Source organism: Silurus aristotelis (assembly GCF_946808225.1).
Source record: "Silurus aristotelis genome assembly, chromosome: 16".
In the NCBI taxonomy this organism is placed as follows: domain Eukaryota; kingdom Metazoa; phylum Chordata; class Actinopteri; order Siluriformes; family Siluridae; genus Silurus; species Silurus aristotelis.
The window spans coordinates 6,832,608-6,849,313 of NC_139589.1; the positions used below are offsets into that span (position 1 = coordinate 6,832,608).

Genomic DNA, 16,706 nt, shown 5'->3' on the forward strand with positions numbered 1-16,706 from the left:
TGATTTCCTTACTAGCAAACCTAATTCAAGCCTAAACATATTAAACAGTTTGCTCTTATTATAATACAGATGGTCCCCGAGTTACGATGATTCGACTTTTTTCAGCCTTAGGATACGATTCGGTAGCGATACAACAAAATTGTAAAAATATAAAACATTTCGTGCAACAGGTACAGGCAGCAGCGTATGATGTACGGTACGTTGGACCTGCAGCTGGGATGAGCGTATCTCTCGTCCTGTGAGATGCCCCACTCTCGCTAGCGGTTGACGGAGTAAAGTTGTCTCAGTGTGTATTTTTTTCTGTTTCAAACGGTTTCATTTTAGTGCTAAAAGCATGTCTGGCAAAAACCCAAGTATGTCTCCTGCATGTAGTAAAAAAAAGAAGAGGAAAGCCATCAGTTCATAGCAGAAAATGTAAATTATAAATCAGCATGAAGCAGGAAAGACTGTCAAAGTCATAGCACCATCTTCGACGAAATTTGTGACTTACTATGGGGTCGTGGTAACGTATCTCCATTGTAAGTAGAGGACGAACTGTATATCAAACTTTTTGGGAAACTTTTGATGAATAGGCAAATTAGACCATATGAACTCCACCCACTTTCCATGGTACTATGCATGGTCTGCTTTTGCATACTGTAAAATGATTTGGCTTCATATGCAATGACATAATAACACTTAATTTTTAAGATATTAATGAGATATTATTCTTTTTTTTTTTTATTAATGGGGAAGTAACAGTCTGTTTGTTTTTTAATCAGTGACATCAGTATAGAAAATAGCTCACATTCAAAATCTAGAAGTCCATAAGCAAATCTGGGTGTTGTGTTTTTCAATCATTTTATTCAGTGATATACTGAAATCACAGGCTGAGTGTGTCACTGAAGCGAGCAGGCTCCAGTTGGCAAGAATTCATCAACATACACAGCTACAGCTTTAGACAGGTAGGTCATGCTCCCAAACCGGCCACTGGGTGAGCTGTCATAAAGTAACCTGCAGATACCGTTGGACTGATCCCTTTCCAGAAGTGTATCATCTGCTCCCAAGTCTTTCTGTAATAGAAGAGACACAAACATATGACAGGGCATTTTGTGTTTCCTGAAAAATGTCCCAATGATCTACTTTCAAAAATAGAGTAGTTTTCAGAAAATAACAGGGCTCAATTGTATGTAATGTTTTCATTCTTACATAGGATATAAAAGTCTTTTAGCATATAAAATTAAGCATTGGTAATATTTTAAACAGACATCTAAAACATTTTGATATAAATTTGCCATGGTTTATAATCGTGTTTGTAAAAAAGGCTAGAATTTGTTTGTCTCTGCTATTTCTCTACAATCAATGCCTGTCTCTATATTTGACCTCTGCAGAAAACAGCATTTACAAGTGCCTCTACAATGGTTAGACATTACAGATAATGCTTAGTTTTATTATGCTCCAAGGGAGGCTTTATTAAAAAAATTTCATGTGTAAATATGTACTGTAATGCCACTAAACACTTCCCACGTTTAGTTAAAAAAAAAAAAAAACGCTGGATGCATCTGCAATATCCTATTTATGCACCAAAATATATTTTTTTTCATGAAAAGAAACCTGATCTTTTTTGCTCCAAGGGAGGCTTTATTAAAAAAATTTCATGTGTAAATATGTACTGTAATGCCACTAAACACTTCCCACGTTTAGTTAAAAAAAAAAAAATTACGCTGGATGCATCTGCAATATCCTATTTATGCACCAAAATATATTTTTTTTCATGAAAAGAAACCTGATCTTTGTAGAACATGTCGCTGGCCATGTGCACAATCTTTTCCACATGAATGATGTCTCCTATGCTATTGATGTCCACTTCAGCCAGCATGGTCAGGACTAGGATTGCCTCCACAAGCAGCTGCCTGTACTCAGGCTGTGAGACACGGTTCAGCACACTTTCCACGCGTACAGCAAACTTGATCTCACCGGGAGTCATCTGGTTACGTTTTATAAAGAAAAAAAAATCATTATGCTAATAAATAATGCCATAACTAATTACAGTATCTAACGAATATGCATGAAAACCAACCAATTCCACTTGTGTATTACCTCTTTTGTAATTGATGATGAAAGGACACACCCTTCAATAGACAGTCCATGACACTTTCAATCAAAAGGGAAAGAAGTTTCAGTAAAAAAAAAAAAAAAAACCTCCACAAAACAAGTGTCAGTGTTTACTCAAATATGGATATGCAGACCTTTTGTAGGATTTTCCAGACCTTCTGGTAGAAACCAATAGGTACTCTATTCAGAGCTCCATCTAATCGACGACGGCGAAGCCACTGGCCTTGTGTACTGCCCTGCACTGTAGCTCCCAAAGCCCCTTGAAATGACTCAATGCAAGGAAGTCTATACCTCTGACAAAAAACATGAGAAATTAACAAGAATTCTTAACAACATTAGTGCAGAATAGACCTTAAAGTTTTAAATCTATTAAACTCTGTAAAGCTGCTCTTGGACAATCTACTTTGTTGTCACTGTACAATTAAAACTAATTTGAATTAAATTATTCAGTACAGTTCTCTTTGAAATACTTATCATGCACAGTACTTACCCCTGACTCGATGTTGTCAATATCCAAGGAATGCACCGATAAGGGCTTACATTTTTTTTCATTTAAAGAGGACAAAATTAGTTTGGTTTCTCAGCCAGTAGAAGGAAAGTAAAAAAATTTTGCTAGTTTATGTATTATACCAGTTTAAGGTCACGCTTGTGCTGTGAGCTTGCTATTAATTGACCTTTTGCAGAACCGGATTTGCTTTTGTCTTGAATAGAAATGGCTGGACTTATTCCAGTTCCAGCTGAGCGGACTGAAACACACATATATGCTAGCATCAGTACAAAAACATACACAAAAATCTGATTAATTAATCAAAGAAAAGAATTGTCCATAATTAATTTATATTAATATTTAAACATGAAATTTTATATTCAAATCTTGTTAGTTTTTCTTGTTAGAAAAACTGTTAGCTTCTGAGTTGGTGTAAATTTACACATAAGGACACAATAATGTAAAAATGAATCTTCAAATAGGCGATTGTTTACTGCAGTTTTAAATGTAAACTACAGTGTCAAGTTTAAACATCGTATTTATTTCAATAACACATGCGAATTGAATGTACATTTAAATGAATATTTTGTGAATTTTTACATAATTAAAGATGTATTAAATATGGAAAAACCTCAGCCAGGACTAAGTGATAGATAAGTGAGCAAACTGCTGAGTGTCAAGTCACAATGTACTGTAAACTGCCTAGTGTTCTGTGTGCCATTTTTGTATTAATCACTTCTTTCCTGCTTTTCCAGCATGGCATTAGAGGAATGCACACATTTCAGTTTGGTTTGGGCTACAAAAATAATTTACACTGTACTTTACTAAAAATGTATGTATGAATGAGGTAAAAGGAAAGCAAAATTATGAACAAACTCACCACTTCTCTGCACTCGAAACTCTTTGCCGCTGAGGATCTGAAGGAGAAGATTCTTCAGTTCAAATGGACTCAAGTTCATCAGACTTTCAGTAGCCTCTTCACCTGATTATAAAAATGACATGTCTCAAACGTGTAAAAAAGAATTGTGTGTGTGTGTGTGTGTGTGTGTATGTATTTTTATATATATATATATATATATATATATATATATATATATATATATATATATATATTATATTTTTCCAGTAGCCAAACAACAACAAAAAAAAAAGCTATACATTTCCTACATTAACTAGCATTTGCTAGGTTGGAAAGTTAGTATTTAGCTTAGCACACCAATATTATGGGCCATATGGGAATCACAAGAGTCACAGCTCACACATTGTGTTGTTCGCTTTTTTATGTTTTTTCCATGTTTTTTCCCCCTACGGTTATGTTTAAGTGTTTGTTTATCCAGATGGAAGTTTAATATCTATTATTTGTGCTTCTTGTGATTCAAAATGCAACTTCATCTGTTTTTCCACACATGAATTTGATGCTCAAATAATCACATCAAAAAATCATTATACATAATTGCAATTTACATTTTTTTTTTTTTTTTTATTTAAAATACTTTAATGTGAATCAGTACCAGTGCCTGCAACCAAATCTACAAAATTAGAATCAGACAGGGAGTGGGAGTTAAAGCATTTATGTTAGTGTAGGGATCTTTTAAATAAATCTAATTTATTAAACTCAAAGAAATGTTAATACCTGCAAAGCACTTTCAAATATTTATTGGTCAGTAAAAACAGAGAAAGCAGTGTTAATTCTTTACTACATGCTTTCCATATTATGATATGAAATTATGACATTTCATATTATGGTACATGCAGGTCTCTAAGTAAGGACTGATTTAGTACCAGAGCAGCTGAGTGACTGCGCCAGTTCAGTGGCCATGACCTGGATAATGAGGCCAATGCGAAGCCGGAACATTTCACTGAAAAGTTTCGGCTGCGTTCTAATACACATGGCCAGATACACCATAATCTCCTGCCAATCATGAACATGGGTGTCAGTACAAACACATTCCAAACATCTTTAATTGTATTTTTTTTTTTTTAAGTTTGTAGAAGATGAAGAAAATGAAGCAAACCTGAGTGAGGATTGCAATCGTGAGATTATTCTCACTCGCCTCATCAATCAGCCTGGCCAGCTTGTCTGGAGGCATGGGGCTATGTGGAGACAGGAAAGACTTATGAAGTGGTATTTGTATTCGTATGGCAGCTTTATCTGCCGTGGATTATTTATTCTGCAGACGAGGCAATATTGTTGGTGAAGAGGCTGTTGTGTTAATTTTGGGTAATGCTGTGTTGTGGTGTACAATTTGATTTGTATTTTAGGAAATAAAAAACTCACAAAACAGTGACCTTTGACTTTTCACTAGCATGTCTTGGTGTTTAGGACTAGTGCATCCTTAAACCTACATTCAATATCGGTCAAATATCGGCACACTATATATGATGGTATGTAAAGCACCATTGCGTGCACAGGAACTCACGCTGATATGGTTTTCTCTCGAGGTTCAGGAGGAAGACCCACTGTCAAGTGCTTCTGATGAGCAAGCAAATCTGTGCAAGCCTGTTATTAAAAATGGACAAAACAATAGTGTGTTACATAACATGCTAGTATCAATGTTCTGTTATTTAATTATTGTCTTTTTTTTTTTTTATAGCATCAAGACTGAAAAGGTTCTGGCTTAAAAACATATCACAGGTTTATATTAATGCACATAAGTGTCATTGTTTCTATAGTATTTAATACAAAAAAAAAATATTTAGCAAAGAAAAAATGTATACTTGTCAAAATCGATAAGTTTTCTGTAAGGCGATGTTTAGTTAACAGGTTTCCCCCGGGAGTCTTCAGGACAGAGTACTTCCTTTTTTCTTGGTAACATTAAAAGCTGTATATTTTTTCTTATTTTTATATCCAAGAGAGAGAGTTTAATTGAGGTTTGAGAACAAAAAACAGTCTGTTTATCGCTGCACAGGGTAAAGTGTTAGCTCAGATGTTGAACTTCTAATCAAAAGGTCATGCTATCAAATCTAGCACCACGAAGCTTGATTAGCCACTTCTGGGCCCTTAAACAAGGCCCTTAACCCTCAAATGCTCAGTTGAATAAATGAGATAATTACAAGTCACTCTGCGTTAAGGTGTCTGCCAAATATTGTAACTAAGTAAAAAGTTGTCTTGTGGATGTTTCATGACATTAATTATGAATTACCCAATGCATGTCATTATTTAATAAATTTAGCATTGAAATCATTTGGGGAGTTGCTGCTGTATAAAATGAATTAAACACTTGAGCTGCTATTTAAAAAGAACAAACTAACCTGCCTGTCACAAGAATCACCAGCATACCACAATGGACAGCACATCTTTTTGTGTTTAATTCCTTATCTATGCTAGTTTGTAAATGTAAACAAATTCATTTAACATTGATGATGTTTGTGTGTGTGTGGATATATTCTTTTGTAGAGAATGACATTAGGTTTAATAAATTAACTCAACAACTAGATATCATTTCATAGAAGTTGTGTTCAATATGCCGGTCACCTCATCTAGTTCTTCCACTTTCCTGCGGAGCAAGCCACAGACCATCCGGACAAGTCCCCAGTGTCTCAGGCTGCCTGCTTTCTCATACAAGTCACTCAGGAGTCGCTTTACCGTCCAGCCTTTTCCATGCAGGTTGGTATCCCAGTCCATACCTCTAACAACACATTTACTTAACATGTTTACTCAAATACACACTCATGTTTATTTTTTAAACTGCAATTTCCTGTGAATCATTCAGACTAGACAACACAATGTAGCATATTGTTTGTCCATTGCAATATTTGCTATTGCAGCATTGATATTACCATAATCTGAATATGCAAATTAGTAGTGAACAAATCAGTTAATGCAGGTTAGTTTTCTGTGGGTGTTTTTGATCAATCGCGTTAAATTCATTCGTCTGTGTCGTGCGGTCACAAACAAGAACTTTAGAAACTATTCTTTTACTTCCCACAAAGGGTCGTGTTCGTACTTGTCCTTATAGAAGATGTACAGGATATCAGCCTGATCTTGAAGGTTTTGGGTTTGTTTCAGCATTTGCACCAGGGCTGGATAATTAATTCCACCGTGCATATCTCTGGGTAGATTCACTGAAGCAGGAACTTCGACCTGATCGATGGGAAATGATTTTATAATTAAAAGCATTATAGTGCCATTAATCTATTGTCCCTCTACAGCATCTGTAGTGCATGAGACACATTTTTCTGTCATGAGAAAGGACAAGGAACTCAGTCCAACAACTGCCCTTAAACTTTCTTCAATACCAAAACACGTGTTCCCCTGCTTGCTTCTTTACAGTGTCAGAATTGTTCAAAGAACCATATTAAGAGCTATTAACCTATTTAGGCTTAGTAAGTTCCTTGTATTTAGAGACTGGTGCATGTAAATCACATGTGTAAGTTGATTTTCAGGGTGCTCAAGTCCCACTATTATACTTATCCCACTTACTTACTCACATGTAACCGCACTCTGAATACAGACCCAGATGTGGTTAAAGTTTGATTTAAATGGAGTTTAAAAAATGTTTGAGTTGCTAATGTAATTATTAAATCTTGTTTTTAACTTCCATGTACCTGAATTTCTTTATTTGAATGGTGGAGCACTGGTGGGTCACAGAACAAATTCATTGGGAGATACAGACTCACATCTGTGAACAAATGATAATAAATGTGATCTTTAAAGAGCTCTATCTTGAAGGTGTACGCGCTTGTGAAAAAGGCTGAACTCACTATGTATGTTCAGCACTTTGGCTTTGTGCACCAAAGACAGCATCTCTCGAGTTTTATTCGCTGCAGCTCTAAAGCGGTTGAGTCCTCCTTTAGCAGTGCGGATGGGACTCTGCTGGGGAATGGCAAGTAGCTGATCGAGATACTCTGTCAAGTCGTCCACCTCTGTGAAAACCATTTCAAGATTGAAGAGGGGAAAAAAGCAGGCTATCTTGTAGAAGCTAGTCTCTTTTATTAGAATAGGTTTTACAATGAGGAATGGCATGATTTCATTAAAAATCCATCACAGCTGAAAACCGAAAATTCCATAGCTTAAGGACACTCATCGCAAAATGCAGAAAATTGAGTTCACTTACCACAATCCATAAACGTGAGGTGAGCGCAACAAGATGTATCCAGGAATGAGTCCAGTTTCCCAGTCTTCACTCTAAATGTATGAGACATATTGCTTAGGATTCATTCAAATGAAAACTTAAACTAAAATTCAAAAAATATATTTATATTGAAGTATTTATCAGTATGTGCTCAGTAAAGTTAGCAACACTGGGACTTATTTAAAAATGCTTTTTTGTAATCAATGCTCTTATTTCGTTATTCCTAGGCAAAGGGTAGATTTATTTATATAATTGCAATAACAATTTATTTTAAAAAATCCATTGCAGGCATGGCCGCAGGAAGTGGGGGTGCTGGGGGTGCTGCAGCACCCCCTATTGGCGAGAGAGAGTTTTTTTTTAAATGTAGGCCAATTAAAAATATTTTGCACAATTTATAAATTCCTTATGAATATTTTAGGAAATGATTTTGACACACGTAGGCTATTAAGTGTTGTTTAAGGCTTTAGTGTGTTGTTTCTTTGGGTTTTTTTTTTTATTATTTCAAAACAACCCCCCACCGCAACCAACCACCGCAACACTGCCGGTATTTGGTCCACTACCACCGCGGTGGTAAAAAAAAAAAGAAAGTGCCATCGTCACAGCCCTATGTTATTTTTTAAAATGTATTCTAAATAGGCCCATAGGCTCATAGGTTTTTTGTCAAAAAATAAAAAATTAATAAATTCACAGCACCCCCTGTTCAAAATTACTTCCAGCGGCCCTGATTGCAGGAATGAGTTATGGCAGATTTGACACAGCTAGCAGCTAGCGTGTGATCTATGAAATGATAAGCATGATGCCGTCGATGGCAAGATCAGCATTAAATTTGAATCTTGTGGATCTAAATTGTTTGAGCAGAGTTTAGTGATGACGATGTAAAAGAGGTGGACAGACTAATGAGCAAAAACGCTACAGCATTACTCTCTTTTGGTAGAAATGAAGCGAGGGCTAAATCCCACTGGTGTTACTAAGGCATTAACTAAGGCGAAAACTTCTATAAAAAGTTCTTGCCTTGCCCCACCATAGTAGCCATCTTGCAGCTTTTTTAAAGTAGCTAGTACTGCAGGATCAATTTCTTTGCCATCATTAGCTGAAATGAAGAAGAACATCTCTTAATCAAGTCTTACTATTAATGTTTCAAATTCATTCTTATAAAATGGTTTTAGAAAATGTATGTTTTTTCTTCTAAAAATGCTAATTAAAGAATCTTTAAAGATAAAATTAAACACTTTTTTTCCAACACTTACTAAGCATGCTTTGAGAGATTGGAAAAGTGACAGTAGGCCTTCCGGTCATCCTCCAGCGTGAACAAAGGTAGGAGAAATCAGTACGGAGCATTTCTACAATCATTTTGTTATCCAGAGCCAGGTAAAAATGTTGATGATCTATAAACTAGACAAATATAAAAATAGCTTGGATCACATTGGAAATAAATTATTATATTACTTTCTGTATATAGAATTTTGTACCGTCATATCAAATTCACTCACTTGGGGTGTAAAGGAAAATATGGTGTTGCGTATGATATAGAATTTGGATGTCCCCAGTACACCAATACTGCGGTATGGCCTCCCGGTCAAACCTAGTCTCTGATTACGTCCTTTAAGATCATTTAGAGTCGAGATAGGCAAAGTGGCATGTAAAATCTTATATAAGAAATATTTTATAAGCGCTCATCTTACCAAGTCTGGCATAGATGTGACTAAGAACTCTAGAAGGCTGAACTCTGATTGGATGAATGTCCTCCATGGTCTGAGATTCGATGCCCTGGTCTTGCAGAAGTTGTTTAATGACCTCTGTTTCTGCCAGAATTGACACTGGAAACGAGATAGAAAGTATGCATAATGTTCAACCTCAGCCTGTAGTTACAAGGCCCTCAAACATTTAAAACTATGTTAATACTGCAGATACACATCTACAGTGTGTACACACATAATGTGTACAACTCACCCTGAACCACAACATCAGGCTTGGGTATGGTGGACAAGCGTCTGTTAAGGGGGTCTATCTCTCCAGGTGCTAGAAAACCCTGAGAGATTGTTTAAAAATATAGAATGGCTTAGTTAGTGTGTAAATTCTCTACATTAAATTCTTCATTCTGTGCCATTCTTTTATTTTTGACAGACTGGAAATCCACATTCCAAAATCTACTGAAAAATAACCTCTATGAGGTTATTTATAATAGTAAAAAATAGGCCCTGTAACATTTACATTTATGGCATTTGGCAGACATCCTAAACAAGAGCATTCATACCACTGAGCAGCTTTGGGGTAAGGGGCCTTTCTCAAGGGCCCAGGAGTGCAGCTTGGTATAAGTGGGATTTAAGCTCGCAACCTTTGGATCCAAAGTCCTATGCTTAAACTACTAAGCTAACACCTCTCCTGGACTTTCAAGAAGCACAGAGGCAAAATGTGTATTCAACGAACACAATCCATTAGGGAAATTTTTTTTTGAGAGAAATGTTTTATCTTTTATTTCATCTTTTAATATTCGTGCACATTTACATTCACAGATTTTTAACATCCACCTAAATTAACAAGAAAGACTTCATTTTGCTTAATTATACTGAATTATAATTCTATAACTCCGGATATCAATGTAATATATGTATTTAATATAATAATATTAATATAATGTAAATAAGATATTAAATATATATATATATATATATATATATATATATATATATATATATATATATATATATATATATAGAATATTAAGCATGAGGACACACATTAATGAAACTGACATACCTCTGCCAACAGATTACCCAATATGTACAGAGACTGGGCCCATTTCAATGGACAATTGCCCAGTGGCACTCGTTCCACAGTATGGGGATTGATATATTCTTCATCCACCTTAAAAAAACACACAAAGAGTTAGAGTTCAGGGTCTAATGAAATGAACCAATGTGGCTCCCTGTCTCATACAGTTTAAGGCCATAGGCCAGGGACATTCAGACTGTAGCCTGTGAAAAGAGTTGCGAGATATTAAATAAAACATGGAAATGAAGAGCATTGGAAGTGTTTTATAAAACTTGGGGTGAAAATGAATCAGCCCTGCTAGCTTTTTTTCCTTTCCTACTTTCTAATGCTACAGATGCTAATTCTGTATGTCTACATTAATGTTTAACAAGCTATCAAGCTTTTAGTGGACTCAGGAGGGCCCATAGAAAAACATGCATATTTATTCTGACAGGATTATATTGCAAAGAAACTTTAAGGAAACATTTATTTTCAGACATACATAAAAAGGATCAATAAATTGCAGTTCAATCAGGGACAGTTTGCTATAATGTGGGCAAATTGTTATTTCTTTTTATTCTATTTCTTTTTTTGCGTTTTTCTGAATCTTTAGAAAGAACGCTCCCTATAACAGAGCCATTTGTTTAATTATAATCTAAGAGCATTTAGCATTAAGATTGGCCTTTTTCTGAGGTACCTTATCCAGAGGAACACTGTAAAGCTCAGGAACAAAACGCACTCCATCTTTCCCTTTGATCAGAATGGCATCTAAGGCATCTCGATACTCCTGTACCTGCAATTTTTACACAAAACCAAATTGAAATTATTACAATTTTGTCGTTGTGTTTTAATCTTAACTCTAGCAACATTCTGCTAATATGTGACATTTCGTTGAACGTTATGTTTCCAACCTGCTCAGGGCTGTTGATAAAAATTCCATCAAGGATGAGGTAAGTCCAAAACAGCGGCCATTCACACTCAATATTCTCAAAGAGCTTCAGCTCTGATGACTCATAGTATAAACGATTTGGGTCCTGAGTGATAAACACGTGATAAAAGCATCGCTCATGTGAGCAAAACAAATAAATGTTTGTTTTTCTTTTATTTTCATTGTTAAGTTTACACAAAACGTATTTTGACCTCTTTCGGGGTTTTGTGGCCATCTCTAAGAAAACGACAGCATCCGTATCTGCCCTGTGAAGGAATAAAAGAATGGACATTTTGGAAATACAAAGAACACCAGTCCTTATAAATTTTACTGGATGAACAGAAGACATTTGGAAGTTATATCGGTCGTATTAAACCTGGTGCTTCTCAGCCTTCATTATCAGATCACCTGAAGTCTTGAGATGATTTCCTCCTTAGTAGTGTTAACAATGTCAATGTCCTCAACTGCAAACGCTGGGTAGGAGATGATGGAAAGGACTCCAGCATCCACCTCTTTAGAAGTAGAGGCTCTTGGCAGCATGGAACTGAGGATCGACTGTCGAGAGGGACATTGAGTAAGGTAATAACTAGTGTCACCATAATTGCACTCTTGTGTAATTAAAAAAGATCAGCAAAAATGATGTATTATATTTTTCATTATTCTGAATTCATTGGCCAAGACATTTGGTGTCCAATGATTCTTATTTTATAGTTTGGAAGGTAGGGTCTAAGGACAGAAGCCATTTGTGGGCATCTGTGAGAGAGCAGATATCACTTTCCTCAGAGTGTGTTACACCTGCTTGTGATGCAGGATGCAGTTTGGCTGGATTCATATGTCTCAGAGGATGCATGTGTTAGCCTTCATGCTCCCTGAATGATGACTGGAGAGCTGGTTGGTGGGTGAGAATGAAAAAAGGAACCAAATTTGGTAGAAGATAGGAAAAAAATATATTTTGTTAAGGTTTAAAGAAGACCTAAAGTCTTTTTGTGTTCCAGGGCTCCATAATATGTTTCCAAAGGGTTTCATTTGTATTAGGGTTTAAAATGTACTTAAATTGTAGTATGGGGAAAAAAGAATCTGGCTTCTCTTCCCTTTTATGTAATGGGACAAGGCAAAAGTCACTCTTACTTGGCAGTGCTGTATGTCATCAGCCAAAGCGTGAACAACAGACTCTGGCCCACCTTTGGCACCAAAAAGGTTTAATCCATCCAAGGCCTCAAGGGCTGCCTAAATACAGAACATTACAGCTGGAGATCAATCAAATACATTCAGTTATCTACTTCTTTTTTTTTTTTTTATTGTATTTCCCATTTTAATGATTCTTTCATGACAAACTGAATCTCTGACCTTAGCCATTCCGATAGAACTAGCATTGATTTCAGGGATTCCTTGATTTGTCTTGTCCCCTCGTTCCCACATTCCAAAATCCTAAACACCATTCCAAAGAAAATCCACATTATTCTGAAGAATATGGTGCTATTGAAGAATATAAATGCACAAGACACTTACTGCTACTTTGTATGCTGTTTCAATGTAGAACATAAGATTCTGGACAACATCGACCTCATCGCGTGTGTACACAATGTTTAGCCCTGTACACCGTAAAACAAATATTAACTTATTCTGTTCAAACATCTAAAAAGCCTTAAAGATTTTACAGTCTCTCAAAATGAAACATTTTGAAAATAGGCAATCAGAAAATAGAGATATTAATAAAGTGAAAAAGAATGATACAGAAGGAAAAAACTTTGTTTGGGAAAATTGTTTGGATTTTAGTGTAATGAGCTTATCATTGCTGACCTGAAGCTGTCATTTGAGCCAGGAACAGCAGAAAGATGGATGTAGCGTCCACCTGTAAATGACCCCATTCTTGATCGCCGACCACAGTAGCACATGTTCTTGTGTCATACTTGGCATGCAGGCAGTCTGCAGTGCTCTTGCTGTACTTGAACTTCTCCACCTTCTCCAGCTAGGAATACATCAGGATTTGTACAACTTTCAACTTTGCAACAGTGCAAAATGTTTTTTAGAAAATTCCTGAGGAAATTCCAACTGTATATACGGCATATGTTGAATTTTAATAGCAGAACTCCCTTATATAGTTATAGAGCAGAGTGTTATCTATTATGGAATGGCCTGCCTAGTCACCAGACCTGAATGCTATTGAACTGCTCTGGAATGAACTGTATCACAAGGTCAGAAAGAAATATACAGCTAGAGCAGAACACCTTTAGTAAGTTTTACAAGAGGCATGGCAAAGTATTTCTGCTGAATTATTGGGGAAACAAACTGTCTGGATTTACTGTCTGTAAAGCTGTTATTAATGCTAAGGGAGGATTTTTTTTTTAATAAAATAAACATTACTATCTGTACATGTATATCTTTGTTTGGTCAAAGTAAATCTACATATCAAAAAATTACCAAGCTTGTTGAACATTAACAAAAGGAACATGCATGTGTCTCTCAAAAAATAAAGTCTAGGTGTTTCCAAACTTTAGACAGGCAGTCCATTCAATAGGAATTCTATAACTAATAGTCCATATTCTTATAACTAATCTATATATATTTTTAATAGGAACCTATGACAAAACAGACTATATTAAATAAATACAGCTAATCCAATCTGGTGCCTAACCCTTAAAAACCCAAATGAGAACACCACTGGAATTAGACCACAATTCAAAATCTAATCAATAAAAATCTAACAGGAATCCCATTATATACATTAATGCATTAATACATTGTACTATGAACTAATAAACCAATGTACTATGAAGTCCGAGTAACAACCCAATGTAAACCAAGTCACTATGCCCAAATACAACTTCCATGGACCTCCTTTGGGAATTTTCCATAAGAGATGATACTGTAAATATCAAATGTTGATAGTTGAATTGTGTATTTGTTTTTATTACAATGATCATACCTGCCTCATCAGACACTGCAGCAAGCTCCGCATAAGCTTTACTACGGTCTATACAAAGAAAAGAGAAAGAAAGAGTATGAGAGCTGGTTTGATTCTTGCTTCTACCCTCCCCAACCACTGTAATCAAAAGGGAAACATGAGCATAGCAACTTGCCCCTTGGCATTTCCACTTGGACATTCACTCTCACTAGCACAGGACACGTACATTATTAATAGCGCACATGACTGACTATGCATAAAAAATACGTGTTACATGATGAACTGTTATGTTTGGTGGTTTATTTTCTAAATGAATGTCTTATTTGAAGATGCAAATGCAAATATTTACAGTGTTTGTGGACCAACTGATTATGCTAGAATTTTATAGGCACCTGTTAATCTTCGATTCAAAATACAGATCTTATTAGTGTTATAAACTAGATCAACAACAAAAAAAAGGACCCAAATAGCCAAGCACACTGATATTCCTTAATAAATCAATAATTAAATGTGTTAATTACAGGCTTCATTTGAAGCATAATTTAGACATTTAACATTAGCTAGCTAGTTTTTGGTGTATATTTTAAGTGGCATGTTTAACTAGTAAGCTAAGCCTGTTAATTTTATACCTAGCAAGCTGTTTTTACTGAAATAATAGGTAATTACTTAGGTGATATGATATGTGCACTGTAAAGACAAAACTTGGTGAAATTATTGATTCTGTTGAGTCATTCGGGGGAAGAGAAAGGATTGTCATAAAATTGGAATTTACCTTTCAGCCAGCAGAGGGCTAGAGGTTCCTATAAAATGCCAACATATGTTTTGTTTGATCTTAAAGAAATAAAGGTAAATGCACTGGTCACAGAACATGATTACTTCTACCTGCTCCATTTCATAAGCTTTGGCCTTGTCCTCATCTCGGTCTGCGTTCTTCCTGTAGGCCAGACTCATACCCCACACAGACAGGATGCTGTACACATTGTCTCGGACCCAGGCGTGTGGGAGATCAGCACTTCCTGGTAGTAACCCTGTTACCGGATTCTTGAAAATTCATCCAAAAAACAAAAATATATTATTGTACATCAATAATTTGTGATTTAATGTGTACAACATTATATATATTATGATACTGTACTTTACATGTACAATATTTATATTAAATACAAATAACCTAAAATATTCCCTCAATTGGCATTCACATTCACCAGGGCACATTTTACAGTCCATCATGAAGATTTGATGTAACTCAGGCATGTTTTATGAGACAAAATGTAAGTTTTAGCACTTCAACTCTGCTAATCATTGCCCTTTCTTGAGTCATCAGTCTGAAAAACAAGGTTTCGCTTACCTGGTGACAGAGAATTGTTTTATGGACCATTCTTGCATAATTGTCAAGCTTTACTCCTGAATTACTGCGACTCCTCATGATGTTTACCCTCTCAGTCTTGCTAAGATCCAGTCTAATGGCTTCTCAGCACCTAATGCTATGCTGTCATTAACCGGGCATGTAATACAACCAAATGTCAGCATCTCAAAGGAAGGGGAGGGCAGCTGCTCTTCTACAGGCCTATCTGTTACACTCCAGTCCTGCTGAGAAATCTTAATGAATCAAAACTCAAAAATGCTCTGTTTTAGAAAGCTGAAAGTTAACATGTAAATATGGCTATGATATTTTGCATTGTATAATAGTTAGTTCTGGTCCCATGATTTGATTAGAGATGCACATGCACATGCTGGGTAGTTACATGGAAACACATAACGCTATATCTAACTGTGGCTTCTTGTTCTTTGGGAACTATTTTTGTTGCTGGAGCAAAATATTTCAACTGAATTGTGTCCATATTGTGTCTGAAATGTCATTTACTCAGTCTTTATTTCCAGCTTTAGCTTTTATCGTATAAAAGTAGTATAACATGCCAAAATGTGCTGTTTTGTTATAATATTATAAAATGCTTTCTCCGCAGTAAATACACTATATAGACAAAAGTTTGTGAACACCTGACCATAAGATTTGTATGTGCTTTCTGAACATCCACTTACACAATTTAGTCCCCATTTGTTATAATAACCTCCACTCTTCTTAGAAGATTTTCTACTAGATTAACATATTAATACAAAAGAATTTCACATTTTGTTACCTAAATTAATTAATGTATCCAGGCTGAACAACCACCTTTATAAAACACAAGCAGAGAAAAGAAGATGATGATGATAAGGTGATCAGGTATGCCTTTGTTCTCAGTCATGTTTACATCACTGATTCCCTCTGTCTCATCCACGTTAGCCCAATATTTCTTGTTGCCTTCTGCCTTTCTTGTTGTTGGCTTCGTAAACTTTGTCTGTGGTGCGTGATAACCAGGAAATTATACATTAGTGGAAGTTAAAAAAAGCTACCAAATGACAAGAAATATGTTGATGGGCTAAAAACGGCACGCAATAGAAAGAAAAAGAAAAGAAAAATATTGA

General features: G+C 35.7%; 1 protein-coding gene across 1 annotated transcript; it reads right to left on the reverse strand.

Annotated features, from left to right (window-relative positions):
- Positions 1 to 823: 823 nt before the first annotated feature.
- phka1b (phosphorylase kinase, alpha 1b (muscle)) lies at positions 824 to 15,765 on the reverse strand. The gene is made up of 32 exons (XM_083565347.1): positions 15,589 to 15,765; positions 15,123 to 15,281; positions 14,262 to 14,309; positions 13,136 to 13,304; positions 12,845 to 12,927; positions 12,683 to 12,763; positions 12,464 to 12,562; positions 11,744 to 11,890; positions 11,548 to 11,601; positions 11,319 to 11,441; positions 11,105 to 11,200; positions 10,414 to 10,521; positions 9,607 to 9,685; positions 9,339 to 9,473; positions 9,147 to 9,256; positions 8,904 to 9,048; positions 8,668 to 8,746; positions 7,639 to 7,709; positions 7,286 to 7,447; positions 7,130 to 7,203; positions 6,529 to 6,665; positions 6,057 to 6,210; positions 5,002 to 5,081; positions 4,597 to 4,675; positions 4,364 to 4,493; positions 3,462 to 3,563; positions 2,725 to 2,840; positions 2,585 to 2,629; positions 2,229 to 2,387; positions 2,080 to 2,133; positions 1,766 to 1,966; positions 824 to 1,052 (listed from the first exon to the last, which is right to left on the reverse strand). The coding sequence occupies exons 1-32, from the start codon at positions 15,664 to 15,666 to the stop codon at positions 879 to 881; spliced, it is 3,531 nt and encodes a 1,176-aa protein (XP_083421473.1). The 5' UTR covers positions 15,667 to 15,765; the 3' UTR covers positions 824 to 878.
- Between the last annotated feature and the right edge of the window lie 941 nt (positions 15,766 to 16,706).